This window comes from Scyliorhinus torazame, chromosome 19 (assembly GCF_047496885.1).
Source record: "Scyliorhinus torazame isolate Kashiwa2021f chromosome 19, sScyTor2.1, whole genome shotgun sequence".
NCBI classification, from domain to species: Eukaryota; Metazoa; Chordata; class Chondrichthyes; order Carcharhiniformes; family Scyliorhinidae; genus Scyliorhinus; species Scyliorhinus torazame.
In genome coordinates this window covers 74,832,746-74,850,174 of record NC_092725.1, presented here as the reverse complement: position 1 = coordinate 74,850,174, position 17,429 = coordinate 74,832,746, and the positions used below count along the sequence as shown (strand labels likewise).

Sequence of the window (17,429 nt, the reverse complement as noted above, 5' to 3'; positions counted from 1 at the left end):
ACGACAAATGTTTTTAATTCTCCTCACAGTAAAAACAGGCCACACAACACAACAATAAAAATCAATAACAGCATGCAAGATGAATGTAGAATTCCCTACATTTGTTAACAGTCCTCACCTTATGAAAACAGGGCTAGCTGCCCTGCCTGGCAGCATTGTTGGATTTCAATAAATTCCATTCAACTACTCTACCAATCAAGCACTTACCTCTTACTAGCACACAGCATCTTAGATATTTCCCCTGCACGCAATGTCCTGCTTCTTGTCGACCCCAGCAAAGGAGGAACAATTGCATTCCAATAGGGAATGAGCAGATGGCTGTTTCCAAGGCAACTACATCTATTAAAACTACTGGCAGAAGGATGTGACTGCTGTTAACAGCATTACAATTGCTGGCATTGTACTACAATGAACTGGAAAAAAAAGCTGCAGTGCCTACTGAGCATGCTCAGCAGGTATCCTTTCCCCCTTTAACCAGGCCAGATTTTGGGTTCTAACATCTCAATTATTCACAGCAGTTTGAAAAGAACCTACATCCCACTCATGGTAACTTGGCACTGTTTGAAGTCTCCCAGGCAGTTTTCAAACTGTAATGCTGCACTTTTAGCAATACATGGTGTTATAACCCGACTTGGGGGCCACGGGGTCTGCAACATCAGGGTCCCAGTGGCCTCGCCTGAAATACGATCTCCCCAGATGAGGGGGCGGAGCTAGACGCTTAAGCAAGTGTTAACTGGGACATAAATACCCCGGCTCAAGTGTGGATCGGGCGCGGGGAGTAGGATTGTATTCCAGTAGGTAAAATAAATATTGAGTTTTCTAACAGTCATTGATTCAGTGTGGTTGCTCGCCTGGAACTTTACACTGGCGATGAGGATGGGATTAGCTGGGCTGACTGCGGTCCTGACTCCACATGGATTTCACAGGACCTTTCCAAGGAGCCATATACTTGCTCATCGTAGACGCCCATTTGAAGTGGATGGAGGTCCACCGCATGTCTATGACAACATCGCGGGCTCCGATTGAGAAACTGCAACACACTTTCTGCAGCCATGGGTTTCTCGCAGTGTTAGTTTCTGACAATGGCATGGCTTTCATGAGCGAGGCATTCATCACATTCATGAAGATGAACAGGATCCACCATGTACGGACCGTGTCTTACCGCCCTTCCTCCAACGGATTAACTGAACGGGAGGTGCAGACCTTCAAGCAAGGAATGCGGAAGCAAATGTCCGGTTCCCCGGAGACCCGTCTGGCCCTTTTCCTCTTCTATTAACCCACCATGCCTCATGTTACTACTGGGGTAGCACCTTTGGAGTTGTTGACGGGCCGCCGACTGCGCATGCGGTTGAGTCTTGTCCTGCCAGACATTAGGGAGAAGGTCCGCAATCAGCAGGAACACGCCGAAGCAAGTTGACCCAGACCCATAAGAATTCTCCGCTGGCGATGTGGTCTGTGTCAGAAATTTTGCCGACGGGGCATTGTGGATCCTGGGGCTAGTGGTGTGATGATCAGACCCAGACTCACATTCAGTGAGTGTGCAAGGGAAGGAATCGAACGTGGACCACCTCCACAGCCATGCCCTACAGGTCCTCAAGGGAAAGCCAAAGCCCCCACGTCCAGCGGTGACTCTTCTTCCAGTGCAGCCACCATTGATACCCGGCAAGGCAGACGAGTCCCTCGACCTTGAGATGCGGGATGGCGACTCATCGGACTCCGAATCGGACTTGGAGACCGGAGGCCACGAGGTCTGTGACATCACAGTCCCAATGGCCTCACCTGAATACGATCTCCCCAGACGAGGGGAAGGAGTTACACACTTAAGCAAGCGTTGACTGGGACATAAATACCCTGGCTCAAGTGCGGGCTGGGTGCGGAAGTGGACCTGGGGAGTAGGAGTTGTATTCTAGTAGGTAAAATAAATATTGCTTTTTCGAACAGCCATCCCTTCCGTGTACTTGCCTGGAGTTTTACACATGGTAAATAGGTGATACCACAATACTGATACTTTGGAGCAGAAACGTCTGAGGCTCCTGAGAGGATCCCATTGTTCTGGCAAAAGATGGTCGCTCCATTGAAAACTGTGGATCTAGCTGTGCCAAGTTTCCATTTTCTGGGAGTTTACTTCCCGTTGAAGGGGTGAAGCCTCCATTTACCTTTTGCAAGGCAATTAGAAGTAAGGGGACAGAGGGTTTGTGTGGGTGACATCCAACCTCAGGAGATCCTGCACCATTGGCTCAGTCAAGACCAGTGAATTTGTGAAGGATAGCACACACAAAGAATAACAAGACGAGCTTTCACAAAAGCAGATGTGGGCCCCACTTGTGGTGACTGGATTTGGTTAATGGCTTGGATCCCTTACTAAATGTAGGCAGACATGGAACCCCTAAAGTGCAGAAGGAGGCCATTCAATGCTTTGAGTCTGCACTGAACCTCCAAAAAGAGCACCCTACCTGGACGTAATCCCCCGCCCAATCCCCGTAACACCATCTAACCTTTGGACAAGAAGGGGCAATTTAGCATGGTCAATCTTTGGACCATTGGAGGAAACTGAAGCACCCGGAGGAAGCCCACACAGACGCGGGAGAAAGTGCCAACTCCACCCAGACAGTCACCTGAGGTCGGAATCGAACCCAGGTCCATGGCGCTGTGAGGCAGCAGTGCTAACCACTGTGCCACAGTGCCGCAATGTTTTTCAATTTCTAAATTTTTGCATAGTGATTAGAGAGGGAAGATGTGTGTTGGTGATGGATCCCTGCCTCCTTACACTCCCCCTAACACAAACAGGAGACCTCTGGATAGCTGAAAGTTAGAGATGCCCCCGATAGTGGTGCTTGCATCTGCTCCTTCCTGCTGTATAGTATTTAACTATCTTTCAATTGAACCCATAAATGCTATCTGGGTTAGTGCTGCGTGGGGCATCATGGGCATATATCCACATATTTTAACTTCTATTTATGGTTATTAAAATCAATTAAAAAGATAAACATTGAGGGCATAATACAACAGAAACATTTCGAAGTATCATTTTGGGCACGATTGGCAGGGTGTTTCCCAATGACTGCAGTAGTGAGATCGCAGTCCATATTTAACAGCACTTAGTGCTGGAAATGAGCCCCAAAAGCTCCTCGCAATTACCGGGTATCTCGCCATCTGATTCGCCTGGCTCATGCCTCAGCGTCTCGCTTCTAACAAGGGGCAGCTGCTTTTAAACACTTCCTCACCGCTCACTCCCAGTCAACACATAAACATGGCAGCGCGCGGACTTGCTCCTCGCTTAGGCGAAGGCCAGGCTTCTTGATGCCGATGAGATGGGCATCCTATTCCCGAGGGGAGTTAGCAGCAGGGCCACCAATACCACCTGTGAGGCAGTGGCAGCAGCTGTAGTGCGGGCAGCATGACAAGGAGGACCAGCAGCCAATGTTGGAAGAAGACCAACGACCTACATCAAGCTGAAAAGCTAAGTTACCACCTCTCTCCTGGCATCAGTGTCACCTGCCACCGTCAAACTCCCAACCCCTCCCCACAAATCACTGGCTGACACCTCGCACGCCACCCCCACATCCGATCTTTGTGCTTGTTCCTCAGCACCCCCTGACACCTACCAGCACAACCCTTACATGTCCAGGTGCAGTGCCCACACATGCCACCTGCTATAGACCCACCTGATCCACCAAGTGCACGGCTCACAAATCCCTCTCTTTGTCCCGCAGGAGAAGATAGCCCATAATAAGCAGGAGAGGGCCAAGACAGCGGGGGTGGAGTACTGGAGATCCACAACCTCGCCCCATGAGAAACAGGCCCTGGAAATCACAGAGTTGTCCAAGGAGAGAGCAGTTACTGACTGTGAGGTAGGCCTGTGCTGCAGAGGTGAGGATCAACTGCCCCTTCACCTAGATGACCTGTCTCAAGTGAGTTGTTCATGTCAGGCAAAATGATCCTTCCTGCTCACTGACCACATATCTATTCTCTCACAGGATTTCCAATTGATAGGGCGGGGTCATTTGGAGTCATTTCCCACCCTCCCCACCCAAGAGACCACCTTGTAGGAGAGCTCCGAGGAAACTACCATTGAGAAACTACAGATTTAATTCCCACCTTCCACCAGCACAGAGGCAGATACCTCAGTGGGCGACATTAGTGGACAGGCGTCTGGGGCACAATCTGGTGAGCACCACACAGTTTCTGATACACATCAGGTGGAGGCAGGAACATCCAAGGGACTCAACAGTCAGAGATCCGCTGGATCCCAGAACTCAGCTGAGTCCCAGTTAGATGCTGAGCCTCTGGACAAGGTTATCCCAGAGCTGTTGCAGATGCTAGTACACAGCTGTAAGATTCAGGAGGGGATGTCAGTGACTTGAGGAGGCTACGGGTATCCGGTATATGATCCACATACATCAGGCAGCCACTCCTCGAAGACGGAGCGAAAGACCTTCAAGGCACGGTAACGCTTGCCTCCTCTCTGGAAGTGGCCCACCATAATCTCCGCACGTACTCCACGGACCCTGCGAGCCCCTCTCGGTCCCCTCCAGAGTCGGCCACACTACAGGCCTGCGCCGCGCGGTGACCCGGTCACACCGGGGGCACACCATGCTATTTCTGTGGACAAGGCCAGCACCCACGTCAGCATTGCCCAGCCCGCTCCGCTATCTGCAACAACTGCGGAAAGAAGGGGCATTTCGCAAAGGTCTGCCTGGCTGGCCCAAGGCCCAGAAACAAAAGTCTCATTGGGCCCCATAATCGAGCTCCCAGGCCCAGCAACGCGGCTGCGTGCCGGCCGGACACGCCCCCTTCTGACGCGTCATCGGCCTTGCGTGAGTCATGGGGCGGCCATCTTCAAAATCTGACACGTGCGACTGATGGTGGTGGCCATGTTGTGACTCCGGGCAGCCATTTTGTGAGTCCGACTCAGCTGAGTACTCTGACTACCCGCAACTGGGAGTGATCACCCTCGACCAATCATGGCCGAAGCACCTGCGAAATTCCATGATGCAGGTCCAAATTAATGGGCGCGACAACCTCTGCCTCTTCGACTCCGGGAGCACGGAGAGCTTTATCCACCCAGAAACGGTAAGGCGCTGCTCCTTGCGCACCTATCCCGCCTCCCAAACTATCGCCCTCGCCTCCGGGTCCCACTCGATCCAAATCACGGGGTATTGTGTCGCGAACCTTGCGATCCAGGGCGCCGAATATCACCGTTTCAAACGTTATAGCCTCCCTCACCTCTGCGCCCCCCTGCTGCTCGGTCTGGATTTTCAGTGTAGCCACCGAAGCCTGACACTGAAGTTCGGCGGACCCCTGCCCCCACTCACGGTATGTAGCCTGGCAACACTTAAAGTTGCACCACCCCCCTCTTCGCGAACCTCACCCCCGACTGTAAGCCCGTCGCCACCAGGAATCGGCGGTACAGTGCCCAAGATACACTAGCAACAGCCCCCGAAGAGTACAAGTATTGGTAGTTCGGGCTGGGGAAAAGAAACGGATGGTGGCGGACTATAGTCAGACCATAAACCGTTTTACGCAGCTCAATGTGTACCCCCTTCCCCGCACAGCAGAAATGGTTAACCAGATCGGCCAGTACCGGGTATTCTCCACAGATGATCTAAAATCCACCTACCATCAGCTCCCTATCCGCCCGGAGGACCGCCTCTACACGGCCTTCGAAGCAACCGGTCGGCGTTTTCACTTCCTCAGGATCCCTTTTGGCGTCACAAATGGGGTCTCCGTTTTTCAAAGGGCGATGGACCAAATGGTGGACCAGTACGGCTTACAGGGTACTTACCCGTACTTGGACAATGTCAGCATCTGCGACCATGACCAGCAGGACCACGACGCAAACCTAAAAAAGTTCCTCCAGACCGCCCGGGCCCTCAATCTGACTTACAGTAAAGAGAAATGTGTTTTCCACACAACCTGTCTAGCCATCCTCGTCGTGGAAAACGGGGTCCTAGGCCCCTTCCCCTTCCCTGTAGCCTCAAGGCACTCAAACGATGCTTGGGGCTCTTTTCCTATTACGCCCAGTGGGTCCCCGGATATGCGGACAAAGCCCGACCACTCATTAAGACCACGGTTTTCCCCCTCACGGCTGAGGCCCGGTTCACCTTCAGTCGTATCAAGGCCGATATCATCAAGGCCGCCATGTACGCGGTGGATGAAACCATCCCCTTTCAGGTAGAAAGCGATGCATCAGACGTCGCCCTGGCTGCTACCCTCAACCAGGCAGGCAGGCCAGTAGCATTTTTCTCCCGAACGCTCACCGCCTCGGACATTCGGCACTCTGCAGTTGAGAAGGAGGCACAAGCCATTGTGGAGGCCGTGCGGCACTGGCGGCACTATCTAGCCAGTAGGAGGTTCGCCCTCGTCACCGACCAACTGTCGGTAGCCTTCATGTTTGATAACGCACAACGGGGCAAAATAAACAACGATAACATTTTGAGGTGGAGGATCGAACTCTCCACCTACGCGTACGATATTTCATATCGTCCGGGGAAGCTCAACGAGTCCCCAGATGCCCTGTCCCACGGCACGTGCGCCAATGCGCAGAAAAAACGTCTGTGGACCATCCACGATGACCTCTGTCACCCGGGGGTCACCCGGCTTGCTCATTTCATCAAATCCCGCAATCTACATTACTCCACCGAGGAGGTCAAGGCCATGACCAAGGCTTGCCAGATCTGTGCGGAGTGCAAACGCTCTTCTATCGACCAGACAATGCTCGCCTGGTGAAAGCCTCTGGGCCCTTTGAGCGACTAAGCGTGAACTTCAAAGGGCCGCTCCCATCCACCAACCATAATATCTACTTTGTCATTGTCATCGATGAATTCTCCCGCTTCCCATTCGCTGTCCCCTGCCCAGATATGACCTCGACCACCGTAATCAAGGCACTGCACAGCATCTTCACCCTGTTTGGTTTCCCCGCTTATATCCACAGCGACCGGGGTACATTGTTCATGAGCGATGAGCTGCGTCAGTATCTGCTCAAGAAGGGCATCACCTCGAGCAGAACGACCAGCTATAACCCGCGGGGAAACGGGCAGGTGGAGAGGGAGAACGCGACAGTTTGGAAGGCTGTCTTTCTAGCCCTACGGTCAAGAAGTCTCCCAACCACCCGCTGGCAGGAGGTCCTACCCGATGCCCTACACTCCATTAGGTCGCTCCTCTGCACGGCCATGAATGAGACCCCTCACAACCGATTGTTTGTCTTCCCCAGGAAGTCCACCTCTGGGGTCTCGCTTCCACGTTGGCTGACGACTCCAGGACCAGTTCTACTCCAAAAGACGAACCCTCTAGTCGAGGTTAACATAAAGAAATGACAAAAAGGAATCAGGAATCCCCATAGTCACCATTAACATACACAGTCCCCCTCCCCTCAACCCTCCCAACCACCACCCCCAACTAATGTTTGGTGTTATCCAGTTCTTGAAAGTGCATAATGATTAACGCCCATGAATTGTAGAACCCCTCCATCCTTCCCCTCAGTTCAAACTTAACCTTCTCAGGAGCCAAAAATTCCAGCAGGTCCCCCCGCCACACCAGGGCACAGGGTGGAGAGGCTGCTCTCCAACCCAACAGGATCCGCCTTCGGGCGATCAACGAGGTGACGGTTACATCATCTGCCTCCGCACCCGTTTCCAACCCCTGCTGGTCCGACACCCCGAATATGGCCTCCCGAGGGCCCGGGTCCAGTTTCACGTGCACCACTTTAGAGATTACCCTAAACACCTCTTCCAGTAATCATTTGGACAGGACCAAAACATATGAACGTGATTTGCGGGGGGCCCCCCACGCAACGTTCACACACATCTTCTACCCCTTCAAAGAATCATTCAATTTTTAAGTTAAATTGTCTTCCAGTTCTTTACATTAAACCCTACTGCCCCCTATTGAGAATATCCCCAACTAATGATTTGACAAAACATACACCTAATTCCATACAGAACATGGGCGGGATTCTCCAGTCCCTAACCGCGTGTTTCTCGACGTTTGCTGGAGGCAGGATTCTCTCTTCCCGCCACTTGTCAATGGGATTTCCCACTGAAGCCACCCCATGCCTCTGGGAAACCCTCAGTCAGGGGTACGCTGCCAGTGGGAAAAGAGAATCCCAAAGGCCAGAGAATTCCCGCCCATGTTTGGCACTCATAGAACAAAGAACAGTACAACACAGGAACAATCCCTTCAGCCCTCCAAGCCTGCACCAATCATGATGCCTGTCTAAACTAAAACCTTCTGCACTTCCAGGATCTGTATCCCTCTATTCCCACCCTGTTCATGTATTCATCAAGATGCCTCTTAAAAGTCGCTATAGTACGTGCTTCCGCCACCTCCCCCAGCAGCACTTTTAAGGCACTCTCCACCCTCTGTGCCTCGCACATTTCCTCTAAACTTTGCCTCTCGCAGCTTGAACCTATGTTCCCTGGTAATTGACTCTTCCACTCTGTCCATGCTACTCATAATTTTGTAATCCTCTATCAGGTCTCTCCTCAATCTCTGTCACTCCAGTGAAAATGATCAGAGTTTATTCAACCTCTCCTCATAGCTAATACCCTCCAGACCAGTCAACATCTTGGTAAATCTCTGTACCCTCTCCAAAGCCTCCACATCCTTTTGGTAGTGTGGCAACAAGAATTGTACGCAATATTTCAATTGTTGCCTAACTAAGGTTCTGTACAGCTGCACATGACTTGCACATTTTTATACTCAATGCCCTGACCGATGAAGGCAAGCATGCCATATGCCTTCTTGACTCCCTTACCGATCTACTTTGCCACTTTCAGTGATCTGTGGACCTGTACGCCCAGGTCACTCTGCCTGTCAATACTCCTAAGGATTCTGCCATTTACTGTATATTTCCCATCTGTATTAGACCTTCCAAAATGCATTACTCCACATTCGTCCATCATTTGTCAAATGTCCACATTTGTCCATTTTTAAACTCCCATCGCCATTTCTCCGCTCAACTTTCCAACCGATCTATATCCTGCTGTATTCTCTGACAATTCTCATCGCTATCCACAACTCCACCAAACTTTGTGTCGGCCACAAACTTACTAATCAGACCAGTCACATTTTCCTCCAAATCATTTATATATACTACAAACAGCAAAGATCCCAGCATTGATCCCTGTGGAACACCACTAGTCGCACCCTCCATTCAGAAATGCACCCTTCCTCAGATACCCTCTATCTTCTATGACCGAGCCAGTTCTGTATCAATCTTTCCAGCTCACCTCTGAACCCGTGAACCTTCTGTACCAGTCTGCCATGAGGGATTTTGTGAAAGGCCTTACTGAAATCCATGTAGACAACATCCACGGACCTTCCTTCATCAATCATCTTCGTCACTTCCTCAAAAAAACTCGATAAAGTTAATGAGTCACAACCTCATCTGCGCAAAACCATGCTGCCTCTCGTTAATAAGTCCATTTGTAGGGCAGCATGGTGGCACAGTGGTTAGCATTGCTGCCTACGGCGCGGAGGACCCGGGTTCAAATCCCGGCCCTGGGTCACTGTCCGTGTGGAGTTTGCACGTTCTCCCAGTGTATGCAACCCAAAGATTTGCAAGTTAGGTGGATTGGCCACGTTAAATTGGCCCTTAATTGGAAAAAATAATTGGGTATTCTAAATTTTTTTTTAAAAAGTCCATTTGTTTGCAAATGGGAGTAAATCCTGTCCTGAAGACTCCTCTCCAATAATGTCCCTACCACTGACTTAAGGCTCACCGGCCTGTGATTTCCTGGATTATCCTTGCTGGACTTCCTTCTTAAGCAAAGTAGCAACTTTAGCTATTCTCCAGTCCTCTAGGACCTCAGCTGGAGCAAATGAGGTAACAAATATTTCTGTCAAGGCCCCAGCTTGGATGGAGGGAAATTTGTTGAGTGTATTCAGGAGGAATTTCTCATTCAGTATGTGGATGGACCGACTAGAGAGGGGGCAAAACTTGACCTCGTCTTGGGAAATAAGGAAGGGCAAGTGATAGAAGTGCTAGTGAGGGATCACTTTGGGACAAGTGACCATAATTCCATTAGTTTTAAGATAGCTATGGAGAATGATAGGTCTGGCCCAAGAGTTAAAATTCTTAATTGGGGCAAGGCCAATTTTGATGGTATCAGACAGGAACTTGCAGAGGTAGATTGGGGGAGACTATTGGCAGACAAAGGGACGGCTGGTAAATGGGAGGCTTTTAAAAATGTGTTAACCAGGGTGCAGGGTAAGCACATTCCCTTTAGAGTGAAGGGCAAGGCTGGTAGAAGTAGGGAACCCTGGATGACTCGAGATATTGAGACTCTGGTCAAAAAGAAGAAGGAGGCATATGACGTACATAAGCAACTGGGATCAAGTAGATCCCTTGAAGAGTATAGAGATTGTCGAAATAGAGTTAAGAGGGAAATCAGGAGGGCAAAAAGGGGACATGAAATTGCTTTGGCAAATAATGCAAGGGAGAATCCAAAGAGATTCTACAGATACATAAAGGGGAAAAGAGTAACTAGGGACAGAGTAGGGCCTCTTAAGGATCAACAAAGGCATCTATGTGCAGAGCCACAAGAGTTGGGTGAGATCCTGAATGAATATTTCTCATCGGTATTCACGGTGGAGAAAGGCATGGATGTTAGGAAACTAAGGGAAATAAATAGTGATGTCTTGAGAAGTGTGCATATTACAGAGGAGGAGGTGCTGGAAGTCTTAAAGCGCATCAAGGTAGATAAATCCCCGGGACCTGATGAAATGTATCCCAGGATGTTGTGGGAGGCTAGGGAGGAAATTGCGGGTCCCCTAACTGAGATATTTGAATCATCGGCAGCCACAGGTGAGGTGCCTGAAGATTGGAGAGTGGCGAATGTTGTGCCCTTGTTTAAGAAGGGCAGCAGGGAAAAGCCTGGGAACTACAGACCGGTGAGCCTAACGTCTGTAGTAGGTAAGTTGCTAGAAGGTATTCTGAGAGACAGGATCTACAAGCATTTAGAGAGGCAAGGACTGATTCGGGGCAGTCAGCATGGCTTTGTGCGTGGAAAATCATGTCTCACAAATTTGATTGAGTTTTTTGAGGGAGTGACCAAGAAGGTAGATGAGGGTAGTGCAGTAGACGTTGTCTACATGGACTTTAGCAAAGCCTTTGACAAGGTACCGCATGGTAGGTTGTTGCAGAAGGTTAAAGCTCACGGGATCCAGGGTGAGGTTGCCAATTGGATTCAAAATTGGCTGGACGACAGAAGGCAGAGGGTGGTTGTAGAGGGTTGTTTTTCAAACTGGAGGCCTGTGACCAGTGGTGTGCCTCAGGGATCGGTGCTGGGTCCACTGTTATTTGTGATTTATATTAATGATTTGGATGAGAATTTAGGAGGCATGGTTAGTAAGTTTGCAGATGACACCAAGATTGGTGGCACAGTGGATAGTGAAGAAGGTTATCTAGGATTGCAACGGGATCTTGATCAATTAGGCCAGTGGGCCGACGAATGGCAGATGGAGTTTAATTTAGATAAATGTGAGGTGATGCATTTTGGCAGATCGAATCAGGCCGGGACCTACTCAGTTAATGGTATGGCGTTGGGGAGAGTTATAGAACAAAGAGATCTAGGAGTACAGGTTCATAGCTCCTTGAAGGTGGAGTCGCAGGTGGACAGGGTGGTGAAGAAGGCATTCGGCATGCTTGGTTTCATTGGTCAGAACATTGAATATAGGAGTTGGGACGTCTTGTTGAAGTTGTACAAGACATTGGTACGGCCACACTTGGAATACTGTGTGCAGTTCTGGTCACCCTATTATAGAAAGGATATTATTAAACTAGAAAGAGTGCAGAAAAGATTTACTAGGATGTTGCCGGGACTTGATGGTTTGAGTTATAAGGAGAGGCTGGATAGACTGGGACTTTTTTCCCTGGAGCGTAGGAGGCTTAGGGGTGATCTTATAGAGGTCTATAAAATAATGAGGGGCATAGATAAGGTAGATAGTCAACATCTTTTCCCAAAGGTAGGGGAGTCTAAAACTAGAGGGCATAGGTTTAAGGTGAGAGGGGAGAGATTCAGAAGGGCCCAGAGGGGCAATTTCTTCACTCAGAGGGTAGTGAGTGTCTGGAATGGGCTGCCAGAGGTAGTAGTAGAAGCGGGTACAATTGTGTCTTTCAAAAAGCATTTAGATGGTTACATGGGTAAGATGGGTATAGAGGGTTATGGGCCAAGTGCGGGCAACTGGGACTAGCTTAATGGTAAAAAACTGGGCGGCATGGACTGGTTGGGCCGAAGGGCCTGTTTCCATGCTGTAAACTTCTATGATTCTATGATTCTAATTTCCTCCCTTGCCTCCCTCAGTATTCTGGGGTAGATCCCATCAGGGCCTGGGAACCTATCTACCTTAATGTTTTTCAACCTCCTTTTAATATCGACATGACCCAATCTACCTACACACCCTTCCCCAGACTCATCATCTACCAAATAATAAAATAACCAGCAACCAACAAAACCACAAGAGTGCAAGAAATTACAAGCAAATATAAAACATAAACATGTACTACACGGTTAGATAACAGGATTCTACGAATTTTCTATCAGCCCAGTAATTGGGACGTATAACATTGCCACAATGGAAACTTCTATAGTTGAACTGGTGTAACTTTCATGCTTTCATAGATTATCATCGAATTTACAGTGCAGAAGGAGGCCATTCGGCCCATCGAGTCTGCACCGGCTCTTGGAAAGAGCACCCTACCCAAGGTCAACACCTCCACCCTATCCCCATAACCCAGTAATCCCACCCAACACTAAGGCCAATTTTGGATACTAAGGGCAATTTATCATGGCCAATCCACCTAACCTGCACATCTTTGGACTGTGGGAGGAAACCGGAGCACCCGGAGGAAACCCACGCACACACGGGGAGGATGTGCAGACTCCGCACAGACAGTGACCCAAGCCGGAATCGAACCTGGGACCCTGGAGCTGTGAAGCAATTGTGCTATCCACAATGCTACCGTGCTGCCATTTTAAAAAAAAATTCTGAAGGTGTTTTTTTCTAAAATAATAAAATTAAGCTTTGTGGCTAAGAACACTACTGTCGTACCGAGCAGGAAGTTTATATATTTTTAAAAATTGATCTCAAACAAAGTGACAGCGAAGATTCTACAATTTCCTCTCAGTTTTTTTCGGAGGGGGAATAATTCAGCCAAGGTTCCCAATTCTGATCATGACCCAATGCCACCCAATGGAAAGTACATTAGCATGAATGTCAGGGTGGAAATGAATTTCCCTCCCCCAAACAGCCTAATTGCTTTGCGCAGAGAATAGTGACTTGGGTAACGATGCTGCAGGTTTGTTGTTGTCTATGGAATGGTGTCCCTACATTAGTCACAGCCTTGAGGCAAGAAGATTGGACAAGGGTGAAATATAAGCTTTGTTGTGGCTGCTCGAGTTCACAGCAGCAGCACAATTTTGAACAAAATCGAGTGATGATGCCATTGTTAAGACTCTGGTTTTTGAACAAGATGCAGAGTGTCCCACTTTGCAGGAAAGAGTTCTATCATACATCAAAATGCAGTAATAAATCTGTTGGCAGTAAGATATACTGTAGCTATTCTCTATATTAGTACTGATCTAATTTCTGCCGGGAAAGGAGTTTTTGAACTGAACTTTATGGGGAAAATCCTACATTTACTGACTATGTTCCGCAGCAAAAACATGAGCATGAACATTAGCTGGTTGCTGTTTTCAGAATGAATTATTAGTTAAATAAAAGCAGTACATATAGAAATTCTTGAAATAGTTTAAAGAACAGCTGGGCCCCAGTATTTCCATGGAGGTAGGGTGGGTGTGGTGGGGTGCTGGGAGGAAAGCTGACAAGGTCGGGGACGTTGAGGTTCTGCTAAATTTAATGGCAGAATGGTAATTTCTTTCCCCCTTCCATTTCCCACCCAGCAGCCAGACAGGCTGGCGGACTGGGCACAGAAGCTGGCACAAAGTGGCCGCAGCCGAGGATCACTGGGGATGGTCTCTCTGGTCATCGAGAAAGGATTGCGGTCTGCAGATCAGGACTTGGGTGTGGGACAGGGGTTAGTAGGGTGAGTGATAAAAAGCACTTACTTTTTTGGAGCAGGCAAATTCAATCTCCATTTCGTTTCCAGCTTTCCCCAGCCCTGCGAAAACCTGCCTGCAGCTGTCAAATTTAAATCAGGCTCCCAACTGCACTGCGGGAGCCTGGCTTAAATACATCAATTAAAATGGCAGCAGGCATGTTGAGGTTGCATTTTTAAGTGTTTATCCCTCCCCAACTTCCTCCTGCCTGACATGGGGGTGTTAATATTGAGGCCAGCCTGCTTAGGTTTTTGGAATGATCCTTAAGTAGTTGCTTTTCTTATAGCTTTGTGCAGAAAGGGTTTGTAAAAGTTCAGTCTAACAGCTGTCAAAGATATGTTTATGTTTGCCTCTAAAACTAAAGATTGGGCGGCACGGTAGCACAGTGGTTAGCACTGTTGCTACACAGCTCCAGGGTCCCAGGTTCGATTTCCGGCTTGGGTCACTGTCTGAGTGGAGTCTGCACGTTCTCCAGGTATCTGCGTGGGTTTTCTCCGGGTGCTCCGGTTTCCTCCAAGTTCCAAAAGACGTGCTGTTAGGTGAATTGGACATTCTGAATTCTGCAGACCTGAACAGGCGCCGGAATGTGGCGACTAGTGGCTTACCACAGTAACTTCATTGCAGTGTTAATGTAAGCCTACTTGTGACAATAAAGATTATCATTATAGATTCCTTTTTTTAAAAAATCGCTCTTGGGATGAGAGTCTCACTGACAAGGCCAGAATTCATTGTCCATTTCTAATTACCCTTGAGAAGGTGGAACTGCAGCAGTCTATGTGCCGTAGGTACACCCATTGTGCTGTTAGGAAGGGAGTTCCAGGAATTTGACAAAGTGACAGTACAGTTCCATGTGACCATATGACCCATTTATTCTACAAGACAGATCAAGATTCTTAGCTTGGGTTTTGCTCCTTGTACTGGTGACAAAAATTACTGATTTTAATCATCCCACCTTTGGTGGCCATGCCTTCAGCTGCCAGGGCCTTAAGTGCTGAGATTCCCTCCTTAAGCCTCGCTGCTTTCCCACCCTCTTTTCCCTATTAATTGCTCCTTAAAATAGACATTTTTGACAAGGCTTTTGGTTAACTGCTCCAATACCTCGTAATATGCTTCTGTGTCAAATTTACATTGATAACTCTCCAATGAAGTGGGATGTCTTAATACATTAACCAGAATGTAGGTTGATCTTGTTATTCGTATTAGTACCAAATTCATCACATTTTAAAATCCAAAGGTGTGGCATTAAATCAAATGTAGGCTCTCCCTCATGATAACATTCACCATGTGCATGATTCACATATTGACAGTAGCTTTAAAATCACAACAGAATCACTTTTAAGTGCATACATGCAATGTCCCATTGTTGTTGAACCTACTCGACATTATAACTAAGATAAACTTGGCACCAATAGGAATTGGCGCAATTACTCAACCATTTTAAATATAGAAGATGCATTAAGCATATGACTATGCTGCAGCCAGCATGTACTACATTTCACTGACCTCTGCTTTCCTGTTGGAAAGAGGGAACAGGAATAGGAACGGTTTTAATTATGAATCACTGACCTTAACAAATTCAATACAGACCCTCTCCCATCTTGTTCAAGCAGTGTTCGCTAGATTTCCGATACATCATGTAAACCAGACCATCTATATACGGTAGTCTTTGAAATAAAAAACAATGCCACAGGCATGCTCCACAAAAGGATGTTTGATCCAGCTTCAATGGCAGTCAAGGAGCTATAAACAACAAGTTAAACAGAGAGGCTGTGGTTCATAGAATGGCTGGTTTACTGAGGGGGATAATAGTGGACAATTGAACTTTTTAGATATATTTAGTTTTGAGAAGCTTTTGTCAAAAGTTTAATTTGCGTTTGACTTTAATGACTTCTTTCCTACAGGAGGGAGGAGGAAATCAATTCTTACTTAGTAACTAGAAATTAAGAATGAAAGCTATTTGTCGCAGGGGGGTGGGAGGTGGGGGATGGGGAGATGGGGGGGGGGGGGGTGAAAAAGGGGAAAAGTATAGTTATTATTGGAAAGTATGTTTCCCGGGGGGGGGGGGGGTTTACTTGCTGTAACCTGCTTTGATACATGTTTGTAATAAAATACATTTTTTTAAAAAGAAATTAAGAATGAATAAGGATAAATGACGCAACGTTTGGGTTGTGAGGTGAAACAGGCTTAGATTCCTCAATTATTATCGTGTTTAACACGGCAGCACGGTGGCGCAGTGGTTAGCACTGCTGCCTCATGATGCCGAGGACCCGGGTTTGATCCCGGCTCTGGGTCACTGGCCATGTGGAGTTTGCACAGTCTCACCCCCAAAACCCAAAGATATGCAGGGTAGGTGGATTGGCCATGCTAAATTGCCCCTTACTTGGAAAAAATAATTGGGTACTCTAAATTTATTTTTAAAAATTGTGTTTAACAGTTTTGATTTTGGATGCCAGGGTGTGTCCCTGTTAAAAGTGGTTAATAACCCTTTGGCTCTGGTATGTTTTAATGACATGGTAACATGACTGGTTGCTTTTTAATATTCTTCCTGGTTACAAAGGAGCATCACCAATTCTTCATTTACCAATATTTTTTAACGCTCCATACACACGGTCACAAAATGGGTCAGTTTTAAGATCAGCAAGAAAATGTGAAATGATTTGCAAGACAGCCAAGGTTTTCACTGCACTATATTATAATCTTGTTCTCTACTGCCGGCTTCATTACACATAATACGCAGTTAAAATATTGTTTAAAAAGTTTCAGCACACTGCATTGTAGAAAATCTCTCAATTCACTCAAGTTGGCCTCTCATATAAATCAAGGAATTATAAGTGGCTGAAGAAGGGCCCAGCTTGAAACACGGGGCAGAATTGAGCGAAGCAGCTGGGAATGGCAAATGAGGTGGGTGGGGACACTTAATTGTGCAGGAGGCAAATCTCAGCTTCCTGACAGCAGGAAGAAAGTTGGGAATTAAGTTGGTGGTGGATGAAAGGCAGATTGTGGTCCCCAACGGCAAACAGCGGAAACCCATTTTTAATGCATTATTAATATGTCAAACATCATAGTCATTAAAACACATGGTCACCAGATTAAGTTGTACCTTTGTGATTACGTCAGCAGCAAATGAGAAGCATGTGTCTTCAGATTCACAACTCCTCAAGGTCGGTGAGCAGCAGAGGTAGTGTTCCTGGATTTGGAGTGAGTAGGCACAGCTTACCTTGTATGGGGAACTTAGGGAGGGAGAGAGCTGGACAACAGAGGGAAGGACAATCTCTACCAATGGGGGAGTTCAAGCATAATGGTCAAGGGTGACTGAGAGCCGATAACGGCGAGGTCGAGGGAGTCAAGGGTAACGGCAGGTCAAGGGTG

General features: G+C 47.9%; 1 protein-coding gene across 5 annotated transcripts in view; it reads right to left on the bottom strand.

Moving 5' to 3' along the window:
* The window catches only part of LOC140396227 (FYVE, RhoGEF and PH domain-containing protein 4-like), a 431,975-nt gene that overhangs the window by 212,751 nt on the left and 201,795 nt on the right, over window positions 1-17,429 (bottom strand). Inside the window, exon 1 of one of the 5 annotated variants that reach the window (XM_072484553.1) lies at window positions 14,070-14,148. The exons of 2 other annotated variants lie outside the window; for them this stretch is intronic. Coding sequence is in view for 1 of the 3 variants with exons in the window: in XM_072484549.1 (XP_072340650.1) it covers window positions 208-295 (88 nt within the window). In the remaining 2 variants the exon portion in view is untranslated. 2 more of the 5 variants (XM_072484549.1, XM_072484552.1) reach the window with 2 other exon arrangements.